General features: G+C 39.6%; 1 protein-coding gene across 7 annotated transcripts in view; it reads right to left on the reverse strand.

The window, feature by feature from the left end:
* The window catches only part of AMBRA1 (autophagy and beclin 1 regulator 1), a 165,324-nt gene that overhangs the window by 85,015 nt on the left and 54,889 nt on the right, over positions 1–25,420 (reverse strand). For 3 of the 7 annotated variants that reach the window (XM_063094030.1, XM_063094033.1, XM_063094028.1), the window contains 4 exons: positions 16,970–17,056; positions 12,549–12,728; positions 1,414–1,494; positions 887–987 (listed from right to left, as the gene is read on the reverse strand). In XM_063094030.1, the coding sequence (XP_062950100.1) occupies positions 887–987; positions 1,414–1,494; positions 12,549–12,728; positions 16,970–17,056 (449 nt within the window). The remainder of the gene's footprint in view (positions 1–886; positions 988–1,413; positions 1,495–12,548; positions 12,729–16,969; positions 17,057–25,420) is intronic. The other 4 variants (XM_063094034.1, XM_063094031.1, XM_063094035.1 and 1 more) reach the window with 2 other exon arrangements.

Genomic DNA, 25,420 nt, shown 5'->3' on the forward strand with positions numbered 1-25,420 from the left:
GACCATGCCTCTGCCTCAACAGATCCCCCTCACCTTTAACCACCACATTGCCAAGATTTTCCAAAACAGAATGTCACTTAAAATTTTTTAATAAAGATGCTTATTAAAGATACATCTAAATGTTGCTTGATTTTTGTATCTTTTATGCCTTTGCATACATAAATTTACAAGTTGGCAGTGAAAGGTGGGGGGGAGTGTGATGGCAAAAACAACCTTTGCCACAAAAAAAGAAAATTCTGCTTTGTTTCCTTTTCTAGCGACTGCCCAGAAGCAGCAGCACACACCACGTCTCAGAGCTTGGTCACATCATGCCTCAGAGCCCCAAAACACTGGTCATTAAGCTATCCAGCCATTTTAAACCTGCCTCAGTGGGGCTTGCCCAGCCCATTTTCTGTTCCGTTGAGATTTGTGAGCCAGCTCCATGGGTCCCTCCCCCTCCTCCTTCCTCCAAAGATTCCACTGTGCCTGGAAACTCCAAGTGCTGGCAGTAGCAAAGAGTTGGAGAGGTGCGCATTAAGCTCCTAATTAAATCACAGGATCTGGCTCATAAGTATCTCACCAACCAAAACATGAACAAGATAAGACACCTTTATCATTCAATTAAAAGCATAGCCAGAATTTAATGGCTGGATTAAGAAACAAATTGTTTAAAAAATAATTTAAAAAATAAATAAAGATCTGAAGGAAGTAGGAGTAGGCAAGAGAAACAGTTTTCCTCAACCCTGCCATTTCTTGTCTAGAAGTAAGGAATTGAGGGCTGGACCCAAAAGAGAGTTTTCAGCCAGATGCCAAGACACCATCGCATCCACATTGGTAAATGAGGGAGAAGCTTTGTCTGGCTCTCTGCACCTTCACATTTTCAAAATCCAAAGAAACATTTCCTTACCTGCCAAGACCCTGTTAACAGAAGAGTGAGTAGCCAAACCAGGCTGTCCACGTTCATGAAAAATCCCAGCATAAGGCAAGTACTCAGGCAGCAAAAAACGCCTACAAGAAGGAATCACGTGTGAAAAGCCAACTAAACACTACCATAAAACAAAGAACATACTACTTACCCTCAAAAATCTAGGCTAAGGGACCCAATGAACGTAAGGAATCCATAGAAGCCCAGTAAGAAGTAAAAACTCTCAGGATTTGTCCTTTGACAGATATGTATTTCCCTCCTACCCTTCCTTCTAAAGTCAAGTTCCCCAAGGCTTCTATTCTTGAACAGGATGCTCCCAATGCCACCTTTTTATCTCTTTTCATTCTGACTAATCACTTCCTGTCAAGTCTTTAGGTGGCAGGGCTAGACTGTAAACTCACTAGGAAATAATTCCAGATATGGACAATCCAAAGACCAGAAAGTAGGTTAAAAACTAAATCCTAGGCTCTCATAAAGGCTCCCCCGATTGCTGACAACCCAGTTCTTACCTCGGGACAAAGCGTCCAAGTGAAGGTGCAGACATCCGGGCATTGCGTGGAGCTCGGTGCCTGGATCTGTCACCATTGTCCCTGGAGAAAACAAAAAGACTATACATAAGCGAGACACTAAGGCAGAATCACCCACCAGCCCAAAAGACAAGCACGCCCCAAACTAAATTCTACAGTAAGGAGAGGACCTCACAGAAATGAATCATCTGGTTGCTCATTAATTTGGGTGGTACATTAATAAAATGCATTTCTGGAGTACCTCAACTAAAATATTTATAAGCATTCACCAGCAATTCCGGGAGGAGGAGAAGGATTTTTTTTTCTTGAATAATGTGGTCTCTGAACCCTGTAGCATCTGAAATTAAAGCCAAGTTTAGATCCTGAGATCTGAAATGGGTGTATATATAAACTTCTTTTTCTATACTAAAGAAAATTTGGCTTTTGGGGATCTTGAAGGAAGAAAAATCTCCCCATCAATTTCTTTTGACAAAAGGTTATCTTCAAATGAATCTGTTTAGGTCCTCTGTATGGAAAAAAATCAGTGATATGTGAAATTAAAAAAAAAAAAAAAAAAAAAAAACAAGAAAAATACAAGTCAATTCCTACTTTTAGAGACTGAAAAATTGACAATGATGAAGAATATTAGAAAATGCAATCCTAAGCCAGGTCATTTGAGTAAAAAGAAAAAAGTATAGGTGTTTTCTTTATGGACTATTAAAGCAATAGTAATAACTTCCATTTATTACATGTCTACTAAATTTCAACACAAAGGTTATTAATATGTTATCCCATTTAATCCTTCTAGCTATCCCATGAGGTATTATTAGTTCTGTTTTACAGATAAGAAAAATAAAGATCAGAAAGGCAAACATTCAAGGTCACACAACTAGTAAATGGCTGAGGCAGGATTCAAGGAAGATCTGACTTTGAAGCCCCAGGTCTTTCCACTACATTTCACTGCTTCCTACAAGCCACTTCACGTGGCTTAGTTTCCAATGCACCAAAGGAACAATAAACCAAAGGGCACTGGCTGGACAGAGCAGTTAATTAGCTGCTTAACCAACTCCACAAAATAAATGAACTTCTAAGAGCTTGATTTGGGACATTTTCTGAATTCTCCCTTTGGATTATCTTCAAATCAATGAGATAATCTTCAAACTGGCCCCAGAACCAAAGTTAAGGCAACACTTTGGCTTTTAAGTGGACCACTGGGAGCTTCACAAGCGAGCAACAAAAGCCTATGAAGGTTTTTACATTTCAGTAGAATTGGTTGCTGAGCATTGAGACAAATCAATACCAGGGATATTGGATGCTGATACATTAAAAGTCAGTACTTGGTTTTTTATTTTCCCAAAAGAGAAGGCACACCATGTTTTCCTTAACATATCATATTCCTTTGACTTCAAACTCTGTAGATGAAAGTAGGGGGCAAGGAGAGAAACTATATGGAAAGCAAAAATGGGATTAAAAAGAACAGTAAGATCAGAAGCTCATGACCAGTAGACAGCAGTTACCAAGAAGCCCCCAAAGTATTATACATATACACAAAGGAGTAGCTAAATATCAAACAAATAAGATAGCTCCCAAATTAAGAATATTATTATTTTTCAAATATATGTAGATTCCAGTTGTGATCAAAGTACCAATTCATTTAAAAGTACAACTGAATTTATGACAGCTTTTCATTATTGCATATTTTAATTATTAATGGGTGTTAAAAGTACAATTAATTACCATGAGAGGAGTTGGAAAATATTTTGAAGTTAAAAAGAGTCCTAAAGGAAAATAAAAAGGGGTGCCCTTAAGCCTCAAAAAGACTGAAAACTAAGCTAGAAAGAAGCATCATGGGGCAAACCTAATTACTTTATTTTATAGCTATGAGAGAGAGCTGGCCTTCCCAGAATCATATTGTGGAGCTGACAATTAGCTTCTGCAAGTTCCAAAGATCCACTTCCTTCTGGACAACAAACAATGCTCTATTTGGTGTTAACAGAGATGAAGAGCAGGGAAGGAGAAGCCAGTGCAACAGATAGTAATGATCAGTTGCTAATGCCCCAAAACAACACAGAATTTGGTGAAAGGACAAAAGAAGACAACATAGAAAACTAGACAAACACCAGGGCTTGGGAAAAATGTGGACATGTTCAACATATACTACTAGCATCTTTTTGTGATTATTAAAACCTAAAAACAATCAACTTCTTTTTGATTCAGTTTCTCCCTCCATTTTAAGAAAATGGAAGGGAGTTAAGATGGTAAATTTTACGCTATGTATATACCACCAAAAAAAAAAAAAAAAAAAAAAAACCGGAGGAAAGAGGAGGGAGGAGAGACTGAAATATGGCCAAAGATAATGGCTTTACAGTGTTTAGAGATTACTGGAGGGTATATAAAGGAAAATAAGAATGAGAGCAACTGACCCAGATACAAGTAAAGTCTCAGACTGAAGCCTACATTAGGCATTATAAAAGAGGCAGTATAGGGCTGGCCCGTGGCTCACTTGGGAGAGTGTGGTGCTGATAACACCAAGGCCATGGGTTAGGATCCTATATAGGGATGGCCGGTTCGCTCACTGGCTGAGCATGGTGCTGACAACACCAAGTCAAGGGTTAAGGTCCCCTTACCGGTCATCTTTTAAAAAAAATTTTTTTTTTTAAAAAAGAGGCAGTATATTAAGTAAGTGGAGATGTACATGCTAGTCCTTGGCTTATTTAACATCTTGGCTAAGAATGGGGAAGAAGGAGCTAAATGGCATCATAATAAAATGTGGAGAAAACTTCAAATTGGAAGTTCTGAGAACTCTAGCAAAGAAATAGAAATGACAGGAAAGGACTCAGATGATTAGAAAAATGTGAAATGAGATGCTGCCTACAGGAGAAAAACAACAAAGATCTTTAGGAGGAAATAGCCTATAACAAAAACAGCTCAAATATTTTACTGACCAGGAAGAGCCTTGAAAAAAAGAATGGGTAACATGGCAAAAGTCAGAATGCCCAATCAAAAGACAAGCTAGACAAGAAGAGGAAAAAGGCCCTCAGTTTTAGTACTGGCAAACAAAAATTCCAGACCAAGGCACAGCTCCAAATAAACTAAAGGTGGAAAAATGACTCTTTAGATTCTACAGTCTAAAAGAAGGGAAGATTCATGGACAAGGAGTTGAGATGGGGAATAAACTTCAATGTGTAGGACACTTGGGGGGAGAAATGAAATCAGGGGAGAGGGATAATGGTAAGAGTTCCAAGAAGAGAGCACAGGAAGTAAAATTACTTAAAATAATGGTGTATTTAGAAAACTACAGAGATTCTGGCATTCACTTCAGTACAGATAAAAGGCCAACATAAAGCAAGGCTCCACAAGATGGAAGGAAGCAAAATTAGTCAGGTAGAGACAGAAGATGAGTGGATTGGAAGATGTTTGCCAGATGAACAGTGGGAGAAGGGCAGACCTAGGGAGAGTTTACCTGAGGAATAGTGGAGTTACTAAATACTAGGGTCTAACGTAACACAGCAACATCCTTTCCAAACTGGGGACTTAAAAAAAAAGAAAAAATTTGATGCACAGAGTAGACAAATATGCTGGTATTGCTCCTCCAACACAAGGAACACTTTTCAGGGAAACACCAGAAAAATCCTCATTAATTTCAACAGCCAGAGACTGCCTTAAAGCCAGCAGGATAGAAGCTGGCTGGGTTATTAATGGCTTTCCCAGTTGTTGAACTCTGTGCATCTCTGATTAACTCTCAGAGGGGCATTTGGGAAGGAGAGGGGAAAAGATAATATTTTCTTGTAAAAGATTTTACAAGAAAAAAACACCCTTAAAACAATCAAGCATCCAAGACAAGTGCTGAATATAAGAAGATGCATCTCCAAAACAGGGAGGAACACAGCAGCAACTCTTTTGCTAAATATCCAGTATTAATTGCTTCAGGGAGAGGCTATAATTTAAAGGAATGATAAATATACCTACAGACTGCTGTCTGAGTCCTGATCAGATAGTCAAGTTGTCATTGCTCCTCAGTGACAAATGGCTCTGACTTGGGCCTTTATAAAATGAAGCTCTTGCAGCAAAAAGCTAAAGAGGCCACTGTCCTCTTGACAGAACACAGGTGACTCTGCTGAAGATCAGAATATTTTAAAACACTTATTTCCCTATGCTCCTCTTTTCTACTTAATCTCCAGACAATAGAAGGTCTAGTTAGTGTTCCTGTCCCTGGATGGCACAGTGATCTTGGTCAAGTCCTTTCCTTACTCGCCACCATTAGTTAGAAACTCAGGCTCCAGTCTCTACTTCTAAGGACTGTGCATATATGCAAGAGCTTAGATTTCTGGAAAGAAGGCACAGTCCCAGTTGATATCATTCACAGGGGATATCAAATAGCACAGGTCTCCTGGAAATGCAGAGCCTTAATTTTTCTCTGAGGAATAGTAATATAAGAAATAATTACCATTTACAAATTCCTCTCCTTCCCTATTCTACCTTTTAATTTCATCTGCCTACCTTGTGCAAATCCATGTTTCTATTGTGCATTTTATGTTAAAAAATAAACATATAAATCTAAGTGGTTATATCTTACTCCCCCCCCCCCCCCCCCCGGTGTTTAATTCTTTCCCTCTGTATTGTCCCATTCTAAGCCCAGGCACAATCCAGACATACTCCATTTTCTTTCTCTTCTTCTGCATTCCCCATAATAAATATTCAAGTGTATTTTATTTGCCCAGAAAAAGTCTAAATTCTAAAGCTGCCAAGCAATATTGTACATTTCTAAGCAACAGGTCAAAATCCTCAGTAAAGAGCTAGAATTCAGGTACATATATATTTTACAAATATATTGGCACTCGACACATACCTATGCCTAATCCTCAGGAAGTCTCACTTTTCTGAGACTTTTCATTATTCTATCTCTGCCAAGTACAAAGGAAATTTTTCTAAGGTAGTTAACTCCAATAAAGATCTAAGAACACTAGGTTTAAAAGAAACTTCAGAGATTATCTAATCTCATTTTATGGATCAGACATTGAGGCCTAGGGTGAGAAAAGGACTTGCTAAACATCAGATGACAAATCACAGGCTCAGCCAAGACTAGAACCCAGGGCTATTCCCTAGACAATAGTTGTCAGGCTGTGAGAGCCAGCAGTCATTGACAAGTGATTCTAATTCCAATCACTGCTGTTCAAGGAGTCACTTGCTGATTTATAAACTAAAAATTTGTTCCAGTAAGAGTAAAAAGGACTTGGGTAGCATTTTATTTGGAGAAGTAGGAATTGAGATGGCTGTGCTCTAAGGCACATTTCCCCAAGAACATTCATAAACAGGCCCCACTCTTAGAAAATACCAAGGCCTCTTACATCCAATATTTAAAATTCAGCTCTCAAACAGCCTCGCCTGTACTATGTCCATAGCTTTCTAACTGGTTCTCCTGCATCGTACACCTGCCACTTTAGGTCACCTTAACCAATGCTGTCAGTAAGCCACCTAAAATATAAATTGAAAAAATGGCTGCCCCCAGATAGAAATAAAGTCCAATCTTTTCAGCCAGGCATTCCAGGCCTTCCTCAGTTCAAGGCATTCTGATGTCTCTCTCATATCACAGAAACTCCATAGCTCTAGCCATTGATTTATTCAGGGTCCCTGAATAAAAACTATAAATCTCCTATCTCTGCTCTTTTGCTTAAGCTATTCCCTTTATCTAGAATCTCCTTCTCTACACCCATCCTCCACATCATCTATTCTCACGTCTCTCCAAATACTCTCTCCCTTCATACAATGCTGTTCTAATACTTCAGTGGTAACTTATTACAGTCTATCTTTTTACAGACTTACATAAAAATCTGTTCATGTTATTCCATAGCTTAAAACACTTCAGTGACTCCCTCTCACCTACAGGATAAAGTTCACTTCCCCTACAAGGCACAAATGATTCTCTAAGATCAAGTGCCACTTTAACTCTTGGCACTCATCCCCTAATACATATCTCGGACTTTACAGTCTAGTCGCATCTATCAACAAGGCAATTCCCCAAATATTCCATGCTATTTCATGTTTCTATGACTATGCAATTGCTTGCCTTTCTCCTACAGAAAGACCCTATTTTAAGGCTTACCCTTTTATAAGCCCACCTTGTAAAAACAATCAACTACCACAAAAACCAAGTAAAATGATTTAAAACCCTCTGATAATTAGGAAGGAAATAGTTTTTATCTCATCCCACTTTAAGAACTAATTCTGTTTAATACCACCATTCAACAAATGTAGATACTTGGCTGATTCCTGACTGCTTTAGCAGGTTTCATTCAGTATGTAAGGAGAATAACAAATTTACAGTGTGTTTCCTCAGACCAGGTTTTTCTTGTATTTCTAATATTAAAGAATCTGTGATTTCTAAGTGAAAGGAAAAGACAAAGGCAACTCCATTTCAAAATGAAGCAGACTACACACCCCTTTGAAGATTTCAGAAGCCAAAAAACATCCTTCCCTTTCTTGGCTACAAGTTATGAATTTATTATTATAGACTAGTCACTGACTCCAACAGAAGCCCTGGACATCTGGGGCTCAGAAGAGAGAGCAGGAGCAAGTACTACCAAGGACATGAGGCTTCACTCTGCTGGAATTTCTAGCCAGGTAAACTTGAAGTAAGTAGATGAGTCTCACAAAGCCATCAGGATTACTGCCTGATAAGAGTAGTATTATCTGGTTTTTAACAAATTTTCTTTGCCATTGCTCAACTAAATTATAGATATATCAAAAGGGCAGACGAAGAGTATTAAATTGTGAACTAAAAGTAAGCAACTTCCCTTATGCCACACTCAATCAGATGGCAGAGCTGAGTGACAGCCTTCAGAAATGTCCTCAGCTATACCATACACCAAGACCTTTTAATGACTTCCTTGCCAGAGGTATCTAGCAAGGGGACCATCAAAAGAAAAGCTCTTGAAGCATGAGGCTCCTCTGTCGATGTGTACGTGGTACTGCTAGAACATATCACACCAAACTAAGGAACCAGAACCTATCTCTGACCCAGAAATGATTGCCATACAATTAAACATTTTTGCATATTTGGTCACAATATGGATTTCTAGGTAAAGGGGAAACAAATACAACAGGATAAACTAGAAGGGTTAAGAAAATATAATAGACATAAAGAGACTTCATCTTAAAGCTGAAAGACTAGAATCTTTTTTTTTTTTTTTAATGACCAGTAAGGGGATCTTAACCCTTGACTTGTTGTTGTTAGCACCATGCTCACCCAGTGAGCTTACCCGCCATCCCTATATGGGATCCGAACCCGTGGCCTTGGTATTATCAGCACCACACTCTCCCGAGTGAGCCATGAGCTGGCCCTAGAATTCTTAATAAGATGTTTTTCACAGGCAAAACCCCAAAGTAGAGGCCAGTGTCTCAACTGTGAATGAAGGATTTGTTCTCTTCTGTGCTGGCAACAAGTTTTAAGAAGATGAATGTAATTACCCAGTAGCTGGTATGTATGGTGGAACTATTTGTGGCTAATCTAATCTGAAGCTTCTTTAGTTCTGACTGTCATTAGCAAAGACTTTGCTCAGGGTATCCTTTGCCTTGGAAGGCAAAGCACCTACAGAAAGAGGCAGAAATGGCAGGAATATGAGCTGGGGATGATTCTGGGATCATTACTTATATCTAGAATAGCAGATAAAATGAGGAAGGGGCAAAGAATGCCGGAACAATAGTCAGAAAGGCACACACACACACCACCTCTTTTGCAGGCCTTAGCAACTACCAAGATACAGCACTTAACCAGGGCTTTATAAAAGCTTACCTCCCTCTTTCCAAAGGCATGATGAAAATGAAAATGGTAGTTTTCCTTATGCTTATTTGCCATCTACATTCTAGTAGGTGATCTAGGCTTGAAAGCAGGCAGACAGCAATGTCAGAGGCAGTCACACCTTTACCCTGCTCGTGAACATGTTTATGCAAAGACAGCTGCTAAGGGCTTCAGAAGAGACCTACTGACAGCAGGTTTCTGGATGTCCTGTTTGTGCATTTTGATAAACAATGGGTTTCTACAGTTTCAATCCTTGCTGAAGACAGAGATGAATGGCAGGAGAAGATGCCTGTCTGGGAAGATGGACATTAATCCAGACCACAAAAGAATAGATAATTTAACCTGATGCTGACCAACCTCCATAGCCATCCTCCCTAGAGATAAATCTTGATGGTCTTGTTCCACAGCAAGCTCATGGAAGGCTCAGATATGGTTGTACATCATTTTTAAAGGTTTTAAAATCTGTAGGACAATAAAAGTCAGACACTAAACATGCTTGTTCCTGTTCTCTAACCTTAGACATATTTGACTTAGTTAAGTCACAGTGTCCTCATTTAGAAAAATACCACAACAGGATAAATAACTGTCTTGTTAGGTTATTATAAGAATTAAACAAGTTTTTTTTTTTAACATACATATTACAAATGTTTTGTGAGTTATGAAAAATATTATTATAGCTAATAACTTTCATTCAGTGGATGATAGAAGAGAACCAAAAAAGATGGGATCTGAGTGATGGCTCCATTGGTTTTCTGAGGACTCCACACCTGGATGGGATGAACCCAAGAGTGGCAAAATGATCTACGACTCAGCAAACGGAAGGAGAGTGAAAAGGTCAAAGTGAGGCAGCAAAGGCAGGAGCATGATGTGCCGTGAAGGTGAGGTAACCTAATAGAACAGTCTCTCTTAATGGTACACTAACTGTTGGGAGGATTCCAGGCCTTATCTATCTTACCTGCTTCTCTCTCCCTGAAATAACTATACATTATGACTGTACAAGCCTCTAACTTTCCTTCTAGTTATCAGAGAAAAAGGATTATGGCAGAGAAATTAAAATGGGCTGGTATATTCCCTAATTTCTCACTCTCTCCTTCCTCAGGGCACCTGGAGGAGCAACCACAAGAAGCACTCAGTTTACAATGGGGGGAGGAGGGGCAGAGAAGAAGTGAGAGAAAGAATGAACAGGCAGTAAATCAGTATCAACCAGCCAGCAACATCCTTCCCTAGAAGACCTGGACTACTAATGTTTAGGTGACTAATCCACAGCTGCTATTAAAAACAAGATTACGGTCTGCATCAGCCCAAAAAGAAAGGCAAACACCCAGGGGAGGGACTCTGGGAAGGGCATTAGAGAAATTAGCCCATTGTTACTAACCAGGGAGCAATACAAAATGCCTAGGAAAAAACAAGGGCAAGCCAGTGCACGAAAGGTGAAGAAGGAAATGTAAATTCAGGTCGTGCTGAAGCCAGGAGGGAGGTGAGAGCACAGGTGGGCTGGGGGGAGCACAGGGAGGAGGCAGTCTAACAGAGGAAAATTGAGGGGGAAGGAAGGGGAGAGAGAGGAGGTGGTAGCAGAAGAAAGGGAAGGTAAGACGAGAACAGAACATTTTAAACTAACCCAGAACTCTGTTGTGAAGGACAAGTCACGAGGCAAGATACAGCTCAAAGGCACAAGCCCCACATTTCACCACTGCAAAGGGATAATGCAGTCTTCCAGGCATGCATGGAAAGAGGGCTGGGCAATCCACGGCACTGATTCCCAGAGCACCACAGGATCACTGAGAGAAAGTCACCCAGGCTTTTCAGCAGTACTATGTACCAGCAGCCTTGGCATGTATGTTTAAGCTGCTTGCCTGAATAGACCCTGATGCTGGAAAAATCGTGATACATACATGAGAACCTATTTCACTACCAGTGTCAGCCTGGCTAAAGGATGGATACACTGTTCCCTTCACTGCTGGCACATGCATCCACCTCACCCTAGAGTGGACAGAGGAAGAAGGACGCATGCTGAGAGTCAGAAAGCAGCTCTGCTCCTCTCCAGAGGTGATGAGAAAGGACCCACACCCCTGCTCCATTTGCCACACCACAGCTGCGTCACGCCATCTCTGCATTTCTTTCACATTTCCATCTTCCTCGACAAATAGACCACCCATGTAGTCTTCCTTTTGTTTCCATGTACACAATTGCTGGTATGCTTAACAATAGCATCAGGAAGGCAAATTGGTACAAAGGTTGTTCCTACCTTGTTAGTCCTTTCTGGCAAAGAGATTTCTCAAATACATCATAAAGCTCTGTTGCAAGATGGGGAACTATCCATTCAGCTAAGGAAGAGGAAGAAGGTTGAAAGGGAGGCAAGAACTCTTAAAATCCCAGACCTGACCAGGCTATGTCAAGATGAGGGGCAAGGGGGAAGAAATGACCAACAGGCTATCCTATTCCAGTACTGCCAGAAAAAAAGGATAGGGAAAAAATGCTTAAATGCTCTTCTCTCTCTCTTGTTTTTGCATGTTGAAAATACCAAAACATAGGAATCAAAAAAAGAGCCAAATGTCCAATTTGCTACAAGCCAGGATAACTCAGTTTCAGGATGGAAAGAAACATAATGTCTAAAAAGGTCAAGAGCAGCAGGCTGGAGAATGCAAAACCCACAGTAAAGTTGGGGAGCTTGAATTCTGGAGCCTGGGGCTGACCCTGCTTCTTAAGTTCACCCCTGCTCTACTCCCCAACAACCACTCAAAAAAACCAGAAGAAGCAAGGAATCACCTCTCAACCCACCATGTTAATTTGACAGGCAACTTTCAAAGGGTGCTTGGTGGAGGGTGGGAGGGGGGAGACTGAGATAGTTCAGGCAAGGGAGTAGGATCTAAAGAATCAGTCTGCTCAGAGTATTTAAGACAGAAAATCTACCTTTTAGGGAAATCCAAGTATTTAAAAATAAAGAAAACATCTCCACATCTACTCAAGAGAAAAAACACCAAGCCTCCTGCCTCCCTGATGTTGTGAAGATAGTCCATGAGAAGGATTTCCACAGTCACTGTACATGCAAAGGGAAATAACAGTTCTGCTTGAAGAGCAGCAGCTACCTTCTCCCACTCTGGCTTGCAGCCCAGGGGGCTCTCCCTTCCCACAGGCTCTGGTGAATCAGCAATGTGCTGCCAGAGGTGGGAGTGCTCTGGGCACTGTAACCCACTGTCTCTCACCCCATCCTCCTACTCACAAATAATAACTTAAGGGCTGGAAGCAAGAATGTCCACCACTGCTGCTCAGACAGTGGCCAACTTGGAAGCATGAACAGCTTGGGAAGAGAGGGAAGAAAGCAAGCTGAGTATGTACTTACTCAAAGTCCTCAAATTCCAAGTCGGTTCCCTCTACTGATGGGCCCTGGTTGTCTGAGGAAGAGGAGGAGGTGGAAGAACGGAGACGGTTCTGTTGGTAGCGCATAGAGCGCTGGCGGATACTGTCTCTCCGTGAGAGATACTGGATCATCCTCTGGGCGTAGTATGCAGCAGGAGATAATCTGAGAGAGACAGAGATGGACAAACACAAACTAGCACTAATGTGGGGAATACTGTGATAGACAGTAAATCCAGCTCTTGTATCTCATCTCCCTGCTGAGGCGAACTCTGGAGAAATGAAAAATAAAAGGCATTTAACTCACCAGCAAGTTTGTACTGCAGAATATGTTTATCAGATTGTCACCAGTGTTTCTGTTCTGAGATAAGGCAAATAGGCAGTTTAATCAGTCATCTTCTGATCAAGAGCTACCCTTTCCCTAGAAAGTAACGCTAGACCTTTCTTTTGAGCATCTTAAAAGACCCCATTTAGCTCCTTCGGGTGCCCTTTAAACAGATTCACAGCTTTTCCTTGATCACCATCCATACACGAAAGAAATGAAAGGGACTTTAGCAATCATCTACTTTTTAATTTTATAGATGAGAAAACAGGCCAGACAATGATAAACCTCAGATGATTAAAGAAAGCACCCCATCCACAGCTATCTTCACTAGGACTTCTTTCTTCTCCAACGAGTATTCATTGCTCCAGATTTGTCCTAGCTCCTTAAAATCTCTTCGAACCTCTTATCTCTCCCTTCCAGATTAATCATAGATAAATTAATAGATTAATTAACTGGAACATGGAGAAACTATTCAGGATTGAAAATGAGAATAAAATATACTTGAGAGAACAGAAAATCAAAAGAAAGAGAGATTTTTCTATTTCTTACAATCAGAGCATCAGAGGCTGCATGGGCACGAGCATTATCTGTAGAAGGTAATAGTTCATTTTTCTTCTTCCTTACTGTGGCTACTCCAGTAAATAACTGGTCTAAACCTGTATTTTTCAAAGTATGGCTTTTATATCTTGATACTCCATGAAAACTTCTAGTATCCCATATAATTTCCCACATTCCCTTCTTTGTCAAGTTTTTCCTCCATCTCTCACAACACTTATATAATTTGAGGCTATGAACTGAGAACACGAGAGAAACAATAACAGAAAAATGTTTTATATGGTAATATTAAATAGACTGTTAAGAAATTTCAAGACTTAAAACCTGCCTGAGGCACACACTCTGACTTAGTAATTCCACTAGAATTTTATCCTGCAGAATACACAAAGATACAGAGATAAGTACTGTATATCGGAGGAAGTTCATTTGCAACATTGTCAGCAGTAGTGAAAAACTGGGAAACAACCCAAATGCCCAGCAACAGATTAAATAAATTATACCCATACAAAGAAACACTATAGTTATTAAAAAGAATAAATTATCCCTAAATACAAGGAAAATAAAATTTTAAGTGGGGAAAAAATGAAGAATAGTATGTATATATTAATATACATATAAAAATACATGTTTCTGTAATTAGGAAAAAAAGCAAAAGGAGACACAGCAATCCTAAAGAGGATTCCTGGAGACTTTTATATACTTCTATAAGGTTTGAATATGAAAGAAAAACAGCATGTATCTTCTGTTATTTTGCTTTTAGTGGACATCTGAAAAAGAAGATTGAGAATGGAAATAGAAATAGTTATATCCAAATGACACAACAAGTATCTGCAAACATCTTGCAGCCTGACTTTTCATTACCCTGGACAAAGTCTCAAAGGCTGAAAGAGGTCCTCAGTAAGGTTACCGACCCAGTCCAAAGGAGATCCTGCAGCAAACTGCTATAGGAACTGAGGCTGCCTCTAAAACACCTGTCATCAGAGGTGGTATCCTTCAGGCCAACCATCAGATGGAGATCCAAACAGGCTGGCTGGCAATCTTTGGAACTCAAAAGTCTGTGTTATGGAATAATATGCTGCTAAATCCAAATTATCTTTGTATAGCACGTGGGCATGGATGGGATGCACAGATGCCTTGGCCAAGATAATCAGACTATAACAAGTATTTCCTAAAAGCCTCAACTGCTGGAACTTTCATTATCTGTTTGGGCCCCTGCTACCATGCATTTTACAAGGATGAATCACAGAATCCTAAATTTTCAACAGACAGAAGTCAATGCTCTTGAGTTGTTCTTATATCTACCAAGTATACAGAAATCTTCCAGCAAAAATCAAGCATCATTGGTTAAATTTTCAAGTAAATCAGACTAGAAAAGAATGTAACAGGAGAAAAGTTTCAAAAGGAGAAAGAAGATCCTTTTTTTGGAACTGAATCTGAAAAATGACCATAAGTATATTCATTCCTAAATGTATAAACTACCCTAACTAACGGAAAATTTATAATATTGCTGGTGACAGAGAGAGAAATAATGTTGATGCCAATGACAGTAAATAAAGATTGCCTTTTCATGTAGAGACACAATTTCAGCACTAGGTAACCCCAGTTGTTTAATTTCACTACAGGACAGGAATTTCCCAAAGTATGAAACTAGGCATCACTGCTGAGAAAAGGTTTCCTGGCACATGTATTAAATATTATTAAATTGTAGCTTCATCCCTTTAAGTATCCAGAGGAAAGCTAAGGATCTGAATGCCGAGATGTCTCACAAAGGCTTTGACCTATACATATTGTATATAAACAACCAGTAATGAGATAATAACAATCCTCCTCCTACTGAAAAGATAGAAAATCATCAAACAACCTAAAGAGTTCCAAGTGAAAATTTTAAATGTTTAAATAAATCCTCAAGTTTTCTTCAAGGAAGAACACCTCCGCCTCCAAAAAACCTATTTAGCGTTCAAAGGGAAAATGTAAAAATACCAACACCACAAAGTATGACACTTTCTGTGATAAAGAGATCAGAGTAGGAATAAATAACAGATTTACTACATGAAAGGAGGACAAATAATGGTCTTTAAGAATCACTATTGAACTTTACGAAGTTAAAAATTCTGGGGACGAGACTCCCATTACTATCATAAAAAAAAACTGTTTTATAGCAAGAAGTTATGTATCTTAGTGTTTCAAAATATTTGATTCATGAGAAAAATTTCCTTTCCTTACTTAGGACTTATAACTTTCAAAAATAATTAGAGACTAACATAAACTTCCTTGCTCAGTGATCATCTAAGCTGCTTACCCTGTTTTTTGGTTTTGTTTCTGTGGCTAGTCAGTATGGGAATCTGAACCCTTGACCTTGGGATTATCAGCACCATGCTCTAACCAAGTGAGCTAACTGGCCAGCCTCATACCTATTTTAAATCATACCTACTTTAAAATCATCAATCCCTATGTTCCCCGATCCTTACATTTGCCATTTCTGGGGTGTGGAAAAAGAAGTAACAGAATAATGGAGAATTTTTTCCTTAGTATCTCAGAAAGAATGCTCAGTATCATAACTGTGGCAACAACAAAATCATTTAATATCTCTGGAATCAACCTCGTCTAAAGGTTTTTCCAGGTGGACTTGAAATTCTTAATCCAGAGCAAAGTTCATTTTGCCCTATCTGATCTATATTGTTAACCTGCCAACTCCACAATTATAAATTACTCTTTTCTTTTGGCAAAGCCTCACAATGTGCTCTGGTAATTCCTTAAATAATGCACAAGTTACTCCTTTTTAGATCACTAATAGAACCATTAAATCTGGCTGTGACAACCCCAAGGGCTGCTTGTTACAGGCAAATATTATATATCAACTTAACGCCCCATCCTTGGTCCTCAGTTACCAGCATCAGGGAAGGGTGGGTCTTGAACTCATCCGAGTATTTTTCTTTTTATCTCTTCAAGAACTTTTCAAATGCCTTCAAAGTGTAAAGCAAGCACTTTAATAAAATGCCAACTTGTTTTACTCGTTACTTTCTTCAATCATCTCTTCCTTCAGGTAGTCTCGAAAAATTCAGTATCTGCAGGAGCTTGACTTCTCTCCTTTGATATTCTAAAGTCCCTCTCAAATGACAGAAAATAGGGTTTTGGTTTGTTTGTTTAATTTGTAAGTAACTTCCCTATAAATAAACCCTTTTGTTCCCCCTTTTGGCTATCCATCTGAATGGCACAGCCTTTCTGGCCAGCAGAAAAAGAATATCCTATGACTCTACCCATGGCCTCCTCAAGTCTCTCCACTAGTGACCCACTTGCAGAAATGAGCCCCAAAGGACAAGAGCTCAGTCATAACCCTCTGTCACCAGATGTACTGTTCACTTACCTGCAACACTTCCCAATCACCTGAACCACCTGTCTCAAAACTGTAACTGAAGAGTAAAAGAGCACCAGGACCAGAGAGGCACAGAATGGGGGGCTTCCAACAGTTTGGCAACCCCAAGGGCCGCCCCTCCCCCCCACCTAGTGCCATTTCTCTTTGGCCTTACCTCGCTGGGTCTGGGTAAATTGGGTGCTCTCTGGATCCTGCTCCATCATAACGGGATAATGAAATGAGGGAAGACTCCAGCAGCCTCCTAGCAGAGATTAAAAAAATGGCAATAATCCCTGTCAATTACCAACTCAGAGGTCATTCATAAGGAAAAATGGGGGAGAGATAAATAACATCCCCCTTTGCAGCCAGCTAACACCTGTTATCTGGGTTCATACCCTTCCTACAAGCTAAGTATGTAGAGACATAAATAAAGAGCTACGCTCCCACACTGGATATGGCCACTATATTATGCTGAGCACTGCTCCTCAGTGAGAAATGAACAAGTGCTTCAGAGACATGACCTTATTTCTACTTGCAGTACCTCCGGTAGACAAATAAGATGTGGGATCAACACAGGGAGGAAAAATTAGACATACACACAGATTATCATGAAGCACTAACATTTATCTTGACATTCAGTTCCTCTATGCCATCATAATCCACATCCCCTTATGCTCAACTCACTCTGCTCTGCCCACACCGTTTGTGAGAAAGAGTACTCTTTGGGCTCTCTTAACACGTGACAAAATCCTTTACTTTTATAATCTAGCCCAATCAGAAATTCAAATGATCATATGTAACACATACGTTTTATTGTGTGATTTTGGGGGGCCAGGCAATATACTAAGTAATTCACATTTATTTCTTCATTTAAACCCCACCCACAACCTGGAAAGATAGGTATTACTACATATATGAGAACACTGGGCCTAGAAGTTAAAAGTATATTGCCCTGTAGCACATAGCTATTAAGTGATAGTGCCAGGACTCCAGTAAAGGCCTGTCTTAACTCCAAAATGCTTCAAAACCTCTATGTTGTAGTGCAGGCCCTCCCAGGGTCCAGGCAAGAAACAAGTGCATATGTACACACCGTAAGCAATGGAGGAGACTGGCAAATAGGAAGGTATGTGTCCCATAACTCGGCTCTGACCAATTGTTACCACGCTAGAATGTGGGCTCAGTATTCCTGGCTCTCCCTATTTTTTTTTAAAAGAAAAGCCAGAAATCTGGACTTTTCCATGAAATCTTCTACTAGTTAAATTTTAGCTATAACATTTTTTTCTTTTCATACAAGGACCAGTTAAAACATCTGATAAACATGGCTCAGGGGCTTCCTGGTTTGCCATGTCTGACACTGTCCTTCCCAACTCATACATGCCTTGGCAGCCAATCAAGCTCCTGCCATAGAACATGTTTCAAAGCAAATGGTCTCAGAAAGAAATGCATATTGTTCCTCTCCAGCAGCATCTTGCCTGGCTCTCCCAGGAACAGGTCTCCGGCTCACTGCCAGACTCCTCTTTAAAGCAGGTCTGCAAGATAAGGACAGCAGCTACCAATCTTTTCCAATTGAGTTAATTCAATTCACTGTTATTAAAACCAGCTGGCTTTAGGTATGGTGGTGTGCAGTCACTTTATCCCAGCAACTGGCCCACCACAGCATTTCTCCTAACAGCCGGGGGAAGAAACACAGCAAAGACCCTATCAACCTGGCTTGCAACCTTTCCTGCCCAGGACAACCAACTGTTCGATGATGTTTTCTATAAAACAAGGTCTGTAACCCCATGCTTAGGCCCTTAAAACAATTCTATGGCTAAGGAGAGTAACTGAACACAATGTAACCAATGAGGAAGAGAAGAAAGCAATAAAATACATCTTCTCTCTGGTTGAAAGCCTTAATCTTCAATGATATCACTGTGTACAGCAGCAGAAATGCTGTGTTTCATCGATTCTAAGACACACTTTTTCTTTTCACATTTTAATGTGTCTGAAATTGTGATGCATCTTACAACTGTGAGAACCAGTTTAATTGGCAGGATTTTTTTTGTCTTTCATAGAGACACATAAAATAATGGCATGCCTTTGAGTCTCTGAGACAGAATGTAAGAGGAATGGGTAGTAAGAGGTACAAAGATTGCAGAAAAAATAAGTTTTGAGAAGAGTAATTATTCAGGACACTTATGTCACCTCATATAGTAATTATTCATTATTAATAAACTATTTAGGAACTGGATGGGAGTTGAAGAATGAAAGTCTGGGAGCAGCTGACTGCCCTAGAAGCTTGTTCCATCCCAAAGTGCCCTGTGGTTAGTCCTAAATATCACTTGAACTCTGTCGTGTTAAGTGGCTGTTTAGTAAGCAGTGGCCATTTGGCAAGGAGCATCCTCCAGAGTGACCAAAATATATCCTTCTTAAGTATTTCTGTCTGGAAAATGATCCTGGTAAGTTAGGAGGCTAATAATAGCCACTACTGTGCCAAGGCAGTAACAGTGTTGAGAGAGAGATGAGATGACTTATCAGGAATGCTGTAAAGGAGATTCCTGAACGGGAAGAGTTTGGATTAGATAACTTCAGTTTTAATGATTTCATTTTATAATCCTGCAGAGTCTACTTTCCACCCTATCTTCCTATCTTAACTAGGAAGACTTCTTTAAATCAGAGTAGAACCAAAAACGTTAAGCTTTGTCTCTGGGGAGTCCTTGATGAGGTTCTCTTAGAACATGTATCCCCTGTGGCTATTTACTACAGAATCTGTTGGCACCATTTGCTCCCCAGACAATACAGTGGGACTGGCAAGCTATAGACATATAGCTTGCCATATATATATGGCATTTTAATGGCTAATACACAAAATCAGGAGAAACAATCACTATAATAGCGTCCCCCACACATATACATCACTGATAAAACATAAGTTCCCACAGTTACAAAACAAGTACTATCTGGGATGAAAACAGACTTTTCCAATTGATGTGAAATAAAGAAAGAACTAGAGTTGCTAGGTGAGTAAACATCACCACCTCTCCTAGGAAGCTCAAAGAAAGATCTTTCTCTCCTAATGTCTGCTTCTTGTAGACAGCTATCAAAGGGAAATGGCACAAGACAATAGAATGGGATGGCAGCTGTGCACCTTCTGCTCTTACCAAAGCAAATTTGACTTGACTTAATGATTTATCATGCAATTTGTTAACACAAAATCAGGGAGGACTTAGGAAGGGCTCAGACAAGCTTGTTCAAGCTTGAAGCTGCCATTTCATTTTGATCTACAATCTTAACTCAGAAATGTTTTAAAGACTCACTGAAGCTCCGACAGGAAAAAAAAAGCAAAAACCCCTTTATTTTCTCTACAAACTTGCCTGATTCATCCTCTATACCAGTGGTATCCAAGCAAGGTACAGCAGGGGTTCTGCTATTTTGATCCATTGAAGAGCAGGAAGAAAATATTACAACTTTTGCTTTATAATGTATTATCATAATGTATAACATACACATAAGGGTTACTCAAAAGTCTTTTATTAATAAAGTTTTTTTAAAGTATGAAGACCACTGCTCTATCAAAATATACACTACTTTAAGAATATTCAATATTTAAAAGAATAACCACAAATATAGCAAATATAAATATAGGCTGGCTGGTTAGCTCAGTTGGTTTGAGTACAGTATCATAACACCAAGGTCAAGGGTTCAGATCCCCATACAGGCCAGCTGCCAAAAAAAGAAACTATAATAACCATAAGCATATAAAAGCATAATCATATTTATACAGATAGAGAGAACAAAAGAGAAAGAATGATAAAGCAAATGTGGTAAACACTTAACATTTAGGGAATGTGGGTGAAGGGCATGTGGGAATCCTTTGTACTATTTTCACAACTCTTCTCCAAGTCTTAAATTATTTCAAAATAGAAAAATAAAAATATCCAATATACAAAAATCTAGAAGTAAAGTATTGAAACTTATGAGGTAGCCATTCATTTTCAAAAGAATTACTTCTTAAAAAGGATGTCTTCAAATAGCAACTTGCCCCGATGTTCTAAAGCAGGTTTGGTAAACTACAGGCCCTGGGTCAGTTGCCTGTTTTTGTAAATAACATTTTATCTGAATGCAGACATACCCATTCATTTACATATTGTCTTTAGAGTTAGCAAGGCAGACTTGAGTAATCCTGACAGAGACAAAGCCTAAAATATTTACTACCTATCCCTTTATAGAAGACATTTGCCCATCCCTGTTCTAAAATATTTGCTTACACAAAATTCCTTGAAAGATAAGGTGAAATTAAAGGAACAGAACAGAAAAACTTGAAATCAAAGTATTACATACTAGAGAAAGCCATCAAAAATGAATATTAAGCCCTGCTGAAATCATAAGTCAATAGGCATATAATTCAAGTTGTAAAATTCCTAACACTTTAAATGAATTGAATACAAGGATACTTCGGAAAGTACATAAAATTAAAAGAATCTTTCCGTGAACTTTTTGAAGACCTATCATACAATTATTTGTTCCTTCCCTGACTAATATTCTGAATATGTACAAAGGGGGTTCCTATATCAGCTATATCCTTTGATGACTAGGAAGACAATAGAAAGTGGAAAGATAGCTCTGAAAAAGAAAAAAGGGATGGGGCATCATCTAAAAGAAAAGAACCTTCACTTCAAATTCAATGGATGTCAGTGTTGAGAAGCAGAAAGTCTGTGTACTAGTGCAGACAGAATAAAGAAGCCAGGGACAACTAAAGAATTGAACCCTGAAGATATCCTTTTAACTGGTTGTCAGATCACAGAGAAAATCAATATCCTAAAGCAAACAAACATGTTCAGACCTTCTCCAACCACTGGAAACAATCAATTGCAAGAACTCAGTGGTCTCTAATGATAGGGAAAGCCTGCTCCTAGACGCTAAGCTGCCACTGGTGCCCATGCGAATAAGTAATTTCCTAGCCTGGCTTTACTATCTGGGTGGCATCTGCTATTTCAGTTCAGGAGAGCCAAACCCAAACTAACAGCTCCCCTCTGCCTAGGAAATAAAATCCAAATTCCTCAGCTTGGCATCCAAAGCTTTGCAGCCAAATTTCTCTTTCCTTTTTTTTTTTTTTAAAAGATGAACGGTAAGGGGATCTTAACCCTTGGCTTGGTGTTGTCAGCACCACGCTCAGCCAGTGAGCGAACTGGCCATCCCTATATAGGATCCGAACCCGTGGCCTTGGTGTTAGCACTGCACTCTCCCAAGTGAGCCACTGACCGGCCCTTCTCTTTCCTTTTGTATATATGAACTACATGCTCTAGCCCAGTGGTTTTCAAACTTTTTGAACTCAGGATTCCTTTAACATTGTTAAAAATTATGAGGACTCCAAAGAGCTTTTGTTTATATGGGTTTTATCTACAATATTACCATATTTGAAATTGAAATTGAGAAATTTTTTATACACAAGCACACATTCCATTAGCTATCAGAATGATAGCCTCACTATACATCATGTAGTATCCAGAAAACTCCACTGCATACCTGTGAAAGAATGAGTGCAAAAGATAAAGAATACCTCAGAATTATTATGAAAATAGTTTTAATTTCAGGGATCCCAGATCACACTTTGAGAACCATCACTCTAGCTAAAGTAAACACACCCTCATTATCCCACCCATGTATTTATCTTCGCCATTTCTTCTTTCTGGAAAATTCCTCTTCCTCATTGCTGCCCGTAAATATCCTTCAAAGCTCAAATACCTGAGTCCTCTGGCCATAAAGTTCAACTTCTGTTCCCCAACACCCCACAGCATTTTGTGCCTCTCTTAAGAAAATTTCTCTCTCAAGTCACCTCGTACTGCAGTTACTTATAAGTATGTCTTGTCTCTGCTACTGGACTACAAGCTACATGAAAGCAGGAACTAGATCCAAGACATCTTCTTACCCCCATCAAAAGTCACATACTAATTAGCATATAATAGGAAACCAATAAATATCTAATGAATGAATCAGCAGGCCTGACTAAACTTGGAAGAATAAGCAAGACAATATATCTGATGGCCCCTCACTGACCCTATGACTTTCAGACAAGGTTGCTAGATGTCCAAAAACTCACAATAAATTCCTGAAGGAACAAGGTTTTCAGAAACTGCTTACATCATCCCTCATCCCTCTGGTCACTTAAGCCACTCAGGTTAAAGTGCTGACATAGTTGTCCTGATAAATGCAGTGCAGCCTGGTCCCTGGGAGGCTCATTAAATCATAAAAACAGAAGCTGGCTACTTGCCTGGGAAACTACCACTGACACTCCTGGAAAGGACATTGCAAAAAGAGACCTCACGGGGGAAAGAGGGCAATGTTTGCAGGGGGATGAAGGGGCAGGAGGCCAAAGAAACTTGGATGTAGTGTTGCTTTCTTCATTTCTGAATCTTGCTCTGCAAGCCCCAGATCTCTGCTGTGGCGCATGCTCGGGCCAGGATATGACAAGCCCTTATTCTTTGTAAAAAATAATTGTGTGTTCTAAAATGACACCTCTATTATGATTTCTAAATTGACATCTCTGCTTTAATGCAGAGACATCCAAGCCTCCCCATTTCACACACTAGCAATTATCGTTTAAGTTATCCAATGATAAGCACTCATCTGATCGCTGCAGGGCCCCTAGTTCTAGGGATACACTTAGCACACGTGATGCAATTGCCAACAGAGCCTGGCAGGCAATTCCTGCACCTGCTGTGAGGTGGACCAAGGCAAGGTGGCACTGCTTAAAGGGTAATGTCAGGAAAAAAACAGACCTACTACAGAAAGAGCTCACACTGCCTGTGGTGTGGATCAGCCTTATTTTACTATTATCAAGCACAAACAATTCACGATGATCAAAACAATACCTTTCACCGAAAAGCTTAAAAACATCTTTATAAAATATTAATGTATTTCGCAACAACTCTGGCAGTGAGGGGTAGATGGTAAAACATCAGAGCACAACATAATCACACAGATACCAAAAAGGAAAAGGCTGGAAGCAGAATCTATACGTGGTGTGCAATCATGTATCTAGGTATACACATCTTGCTTGAAAAGTCAGCCAGACCCCTCTGGGAACATCTGACCCTCTGCTGTTTGGTGGGTGCTTATTATTGCTTTTTAAGCCAGTCATGTGTAAAACAATTGGTTGGCACGGTGCTTGGCTCTTACACACCCTCAGCACATTACAATGTAGTTATGAAACTTCAACTTATACTAAATACTCACTTTGGTCAGCATGTAAATTCAAAGGCCCAAGCTGATTTACATGGACATTTGTACTCTGTATCCAAATCCATTTTCTCTGGGAGACTTGGGAGGTCTGCTTACAAACCACAGACTCTTTTTTAAAACCAGGAATTTAGATCAGAGGCTTTCCACCAGAGGATGAGTAAGAGCAGATCTATGAAAAAAAAGTTCCACAGCTAGTTCCGATACTCACGTGCACACGTGCCCCCACAAGCATCAGCTGGGATATACAGGTTTAGATTTTAATTGAGAGGCAGTACATCCTAATTGACTGGTTTCCCCAGAAATCAAGACGAGATTTACAGAATTCCATAAAACTGAATTCTTGGACAATTCTATTCAGAATTACAGACAAATCCTAAAAAGTCTATCTCCAGGCCCATTAATTGTACAAAGAATATACTGGCAGAATCATTTACTGCTTTGATACCAGCAAACCTGTAAATGTCTTCTAAGATGATTTTTCATTCACATTCCTGAAATTTTAAAAATCCTTGACCAATGCCATTCATTAAGACATGACAGGCTCGTGATGCTGGTATTCTGCAAACATTATATTCTATAATAGGAAGTAAAATCTTAGGGCCAACATCAGGAAGGCATCAACGGTTGGGATGCCACCAACCGTTGGCATACTGGCCAGCCACCAAAAAAAAAAAAAAAAAAAAATCAAGAAGGCAAAGAGAGTTAGTAATGAAGCCTTACAAAAGAAAGCACAGTGGGCTGGGGCATTCATTAACCAGAGGCAAAGAGGCGGCTTTCCTGGCTCATATCTGTTCATGTAATGAGATTTCTGGAGGCTACAGAAATAGACAAGGGGGCAACAAAGACTCCAGCTGGGCCCCCAAAGACTCCACTGTTAGCCCTCAAGCTAACAAAAAACTCAGAGTACAATCACTTTTTTTATATCCTAGGTTCATTCTGAATGCCTCTCTCAGTGACATTTGATTTTCACGGACTTGCCTCTGGGATATACTATTTGCCATTCCACCCTGATCTTGACTTCAGCAACCACCCTGATTCCTTTTGGATTCAGCATTTGACTCCACTGGAATAATTTCTCCACCATTTCCCTCTGTCTAGACAACATAAAACTGTCATAAATGACACCTAAAGTACAATTAGTAGAGAAACTGCAATTTCCACTCTCCTCCCCCGTTCCCCAAAAGAATTGCACATTAACGGCCTCCAGCATGTCAATCAATACTATCCTGATGAAGATTAACTCTGAAGAGTCTGGAAGTCATTCAATTCCCAGCTTGCTAAAAATTATGCATTTCCCCCCTCTACTATAATTAGAAGATATAAATTGCCTTCTTTTTACCAGCACTAATGGCTATAATCTCAGAGATCTGAATAACTTACTGAATCGATACCTGTGTAAAAAGTC

This window comes from Cynocephalus volans, chromosome 4 (genome assembly GCF_027409185.1).
Source record: "Cynocephalus volans isolate mCynVol1 chromosome 4, mCynVol1.pri, whole genome shotgun sequence".
Lineage (NCBI taxonomy): Eukaryota > Metazoa > Chordata > Mammalia > Dermoptera > Cynocephalidae > Cynocephalus > Cynocephalus volans.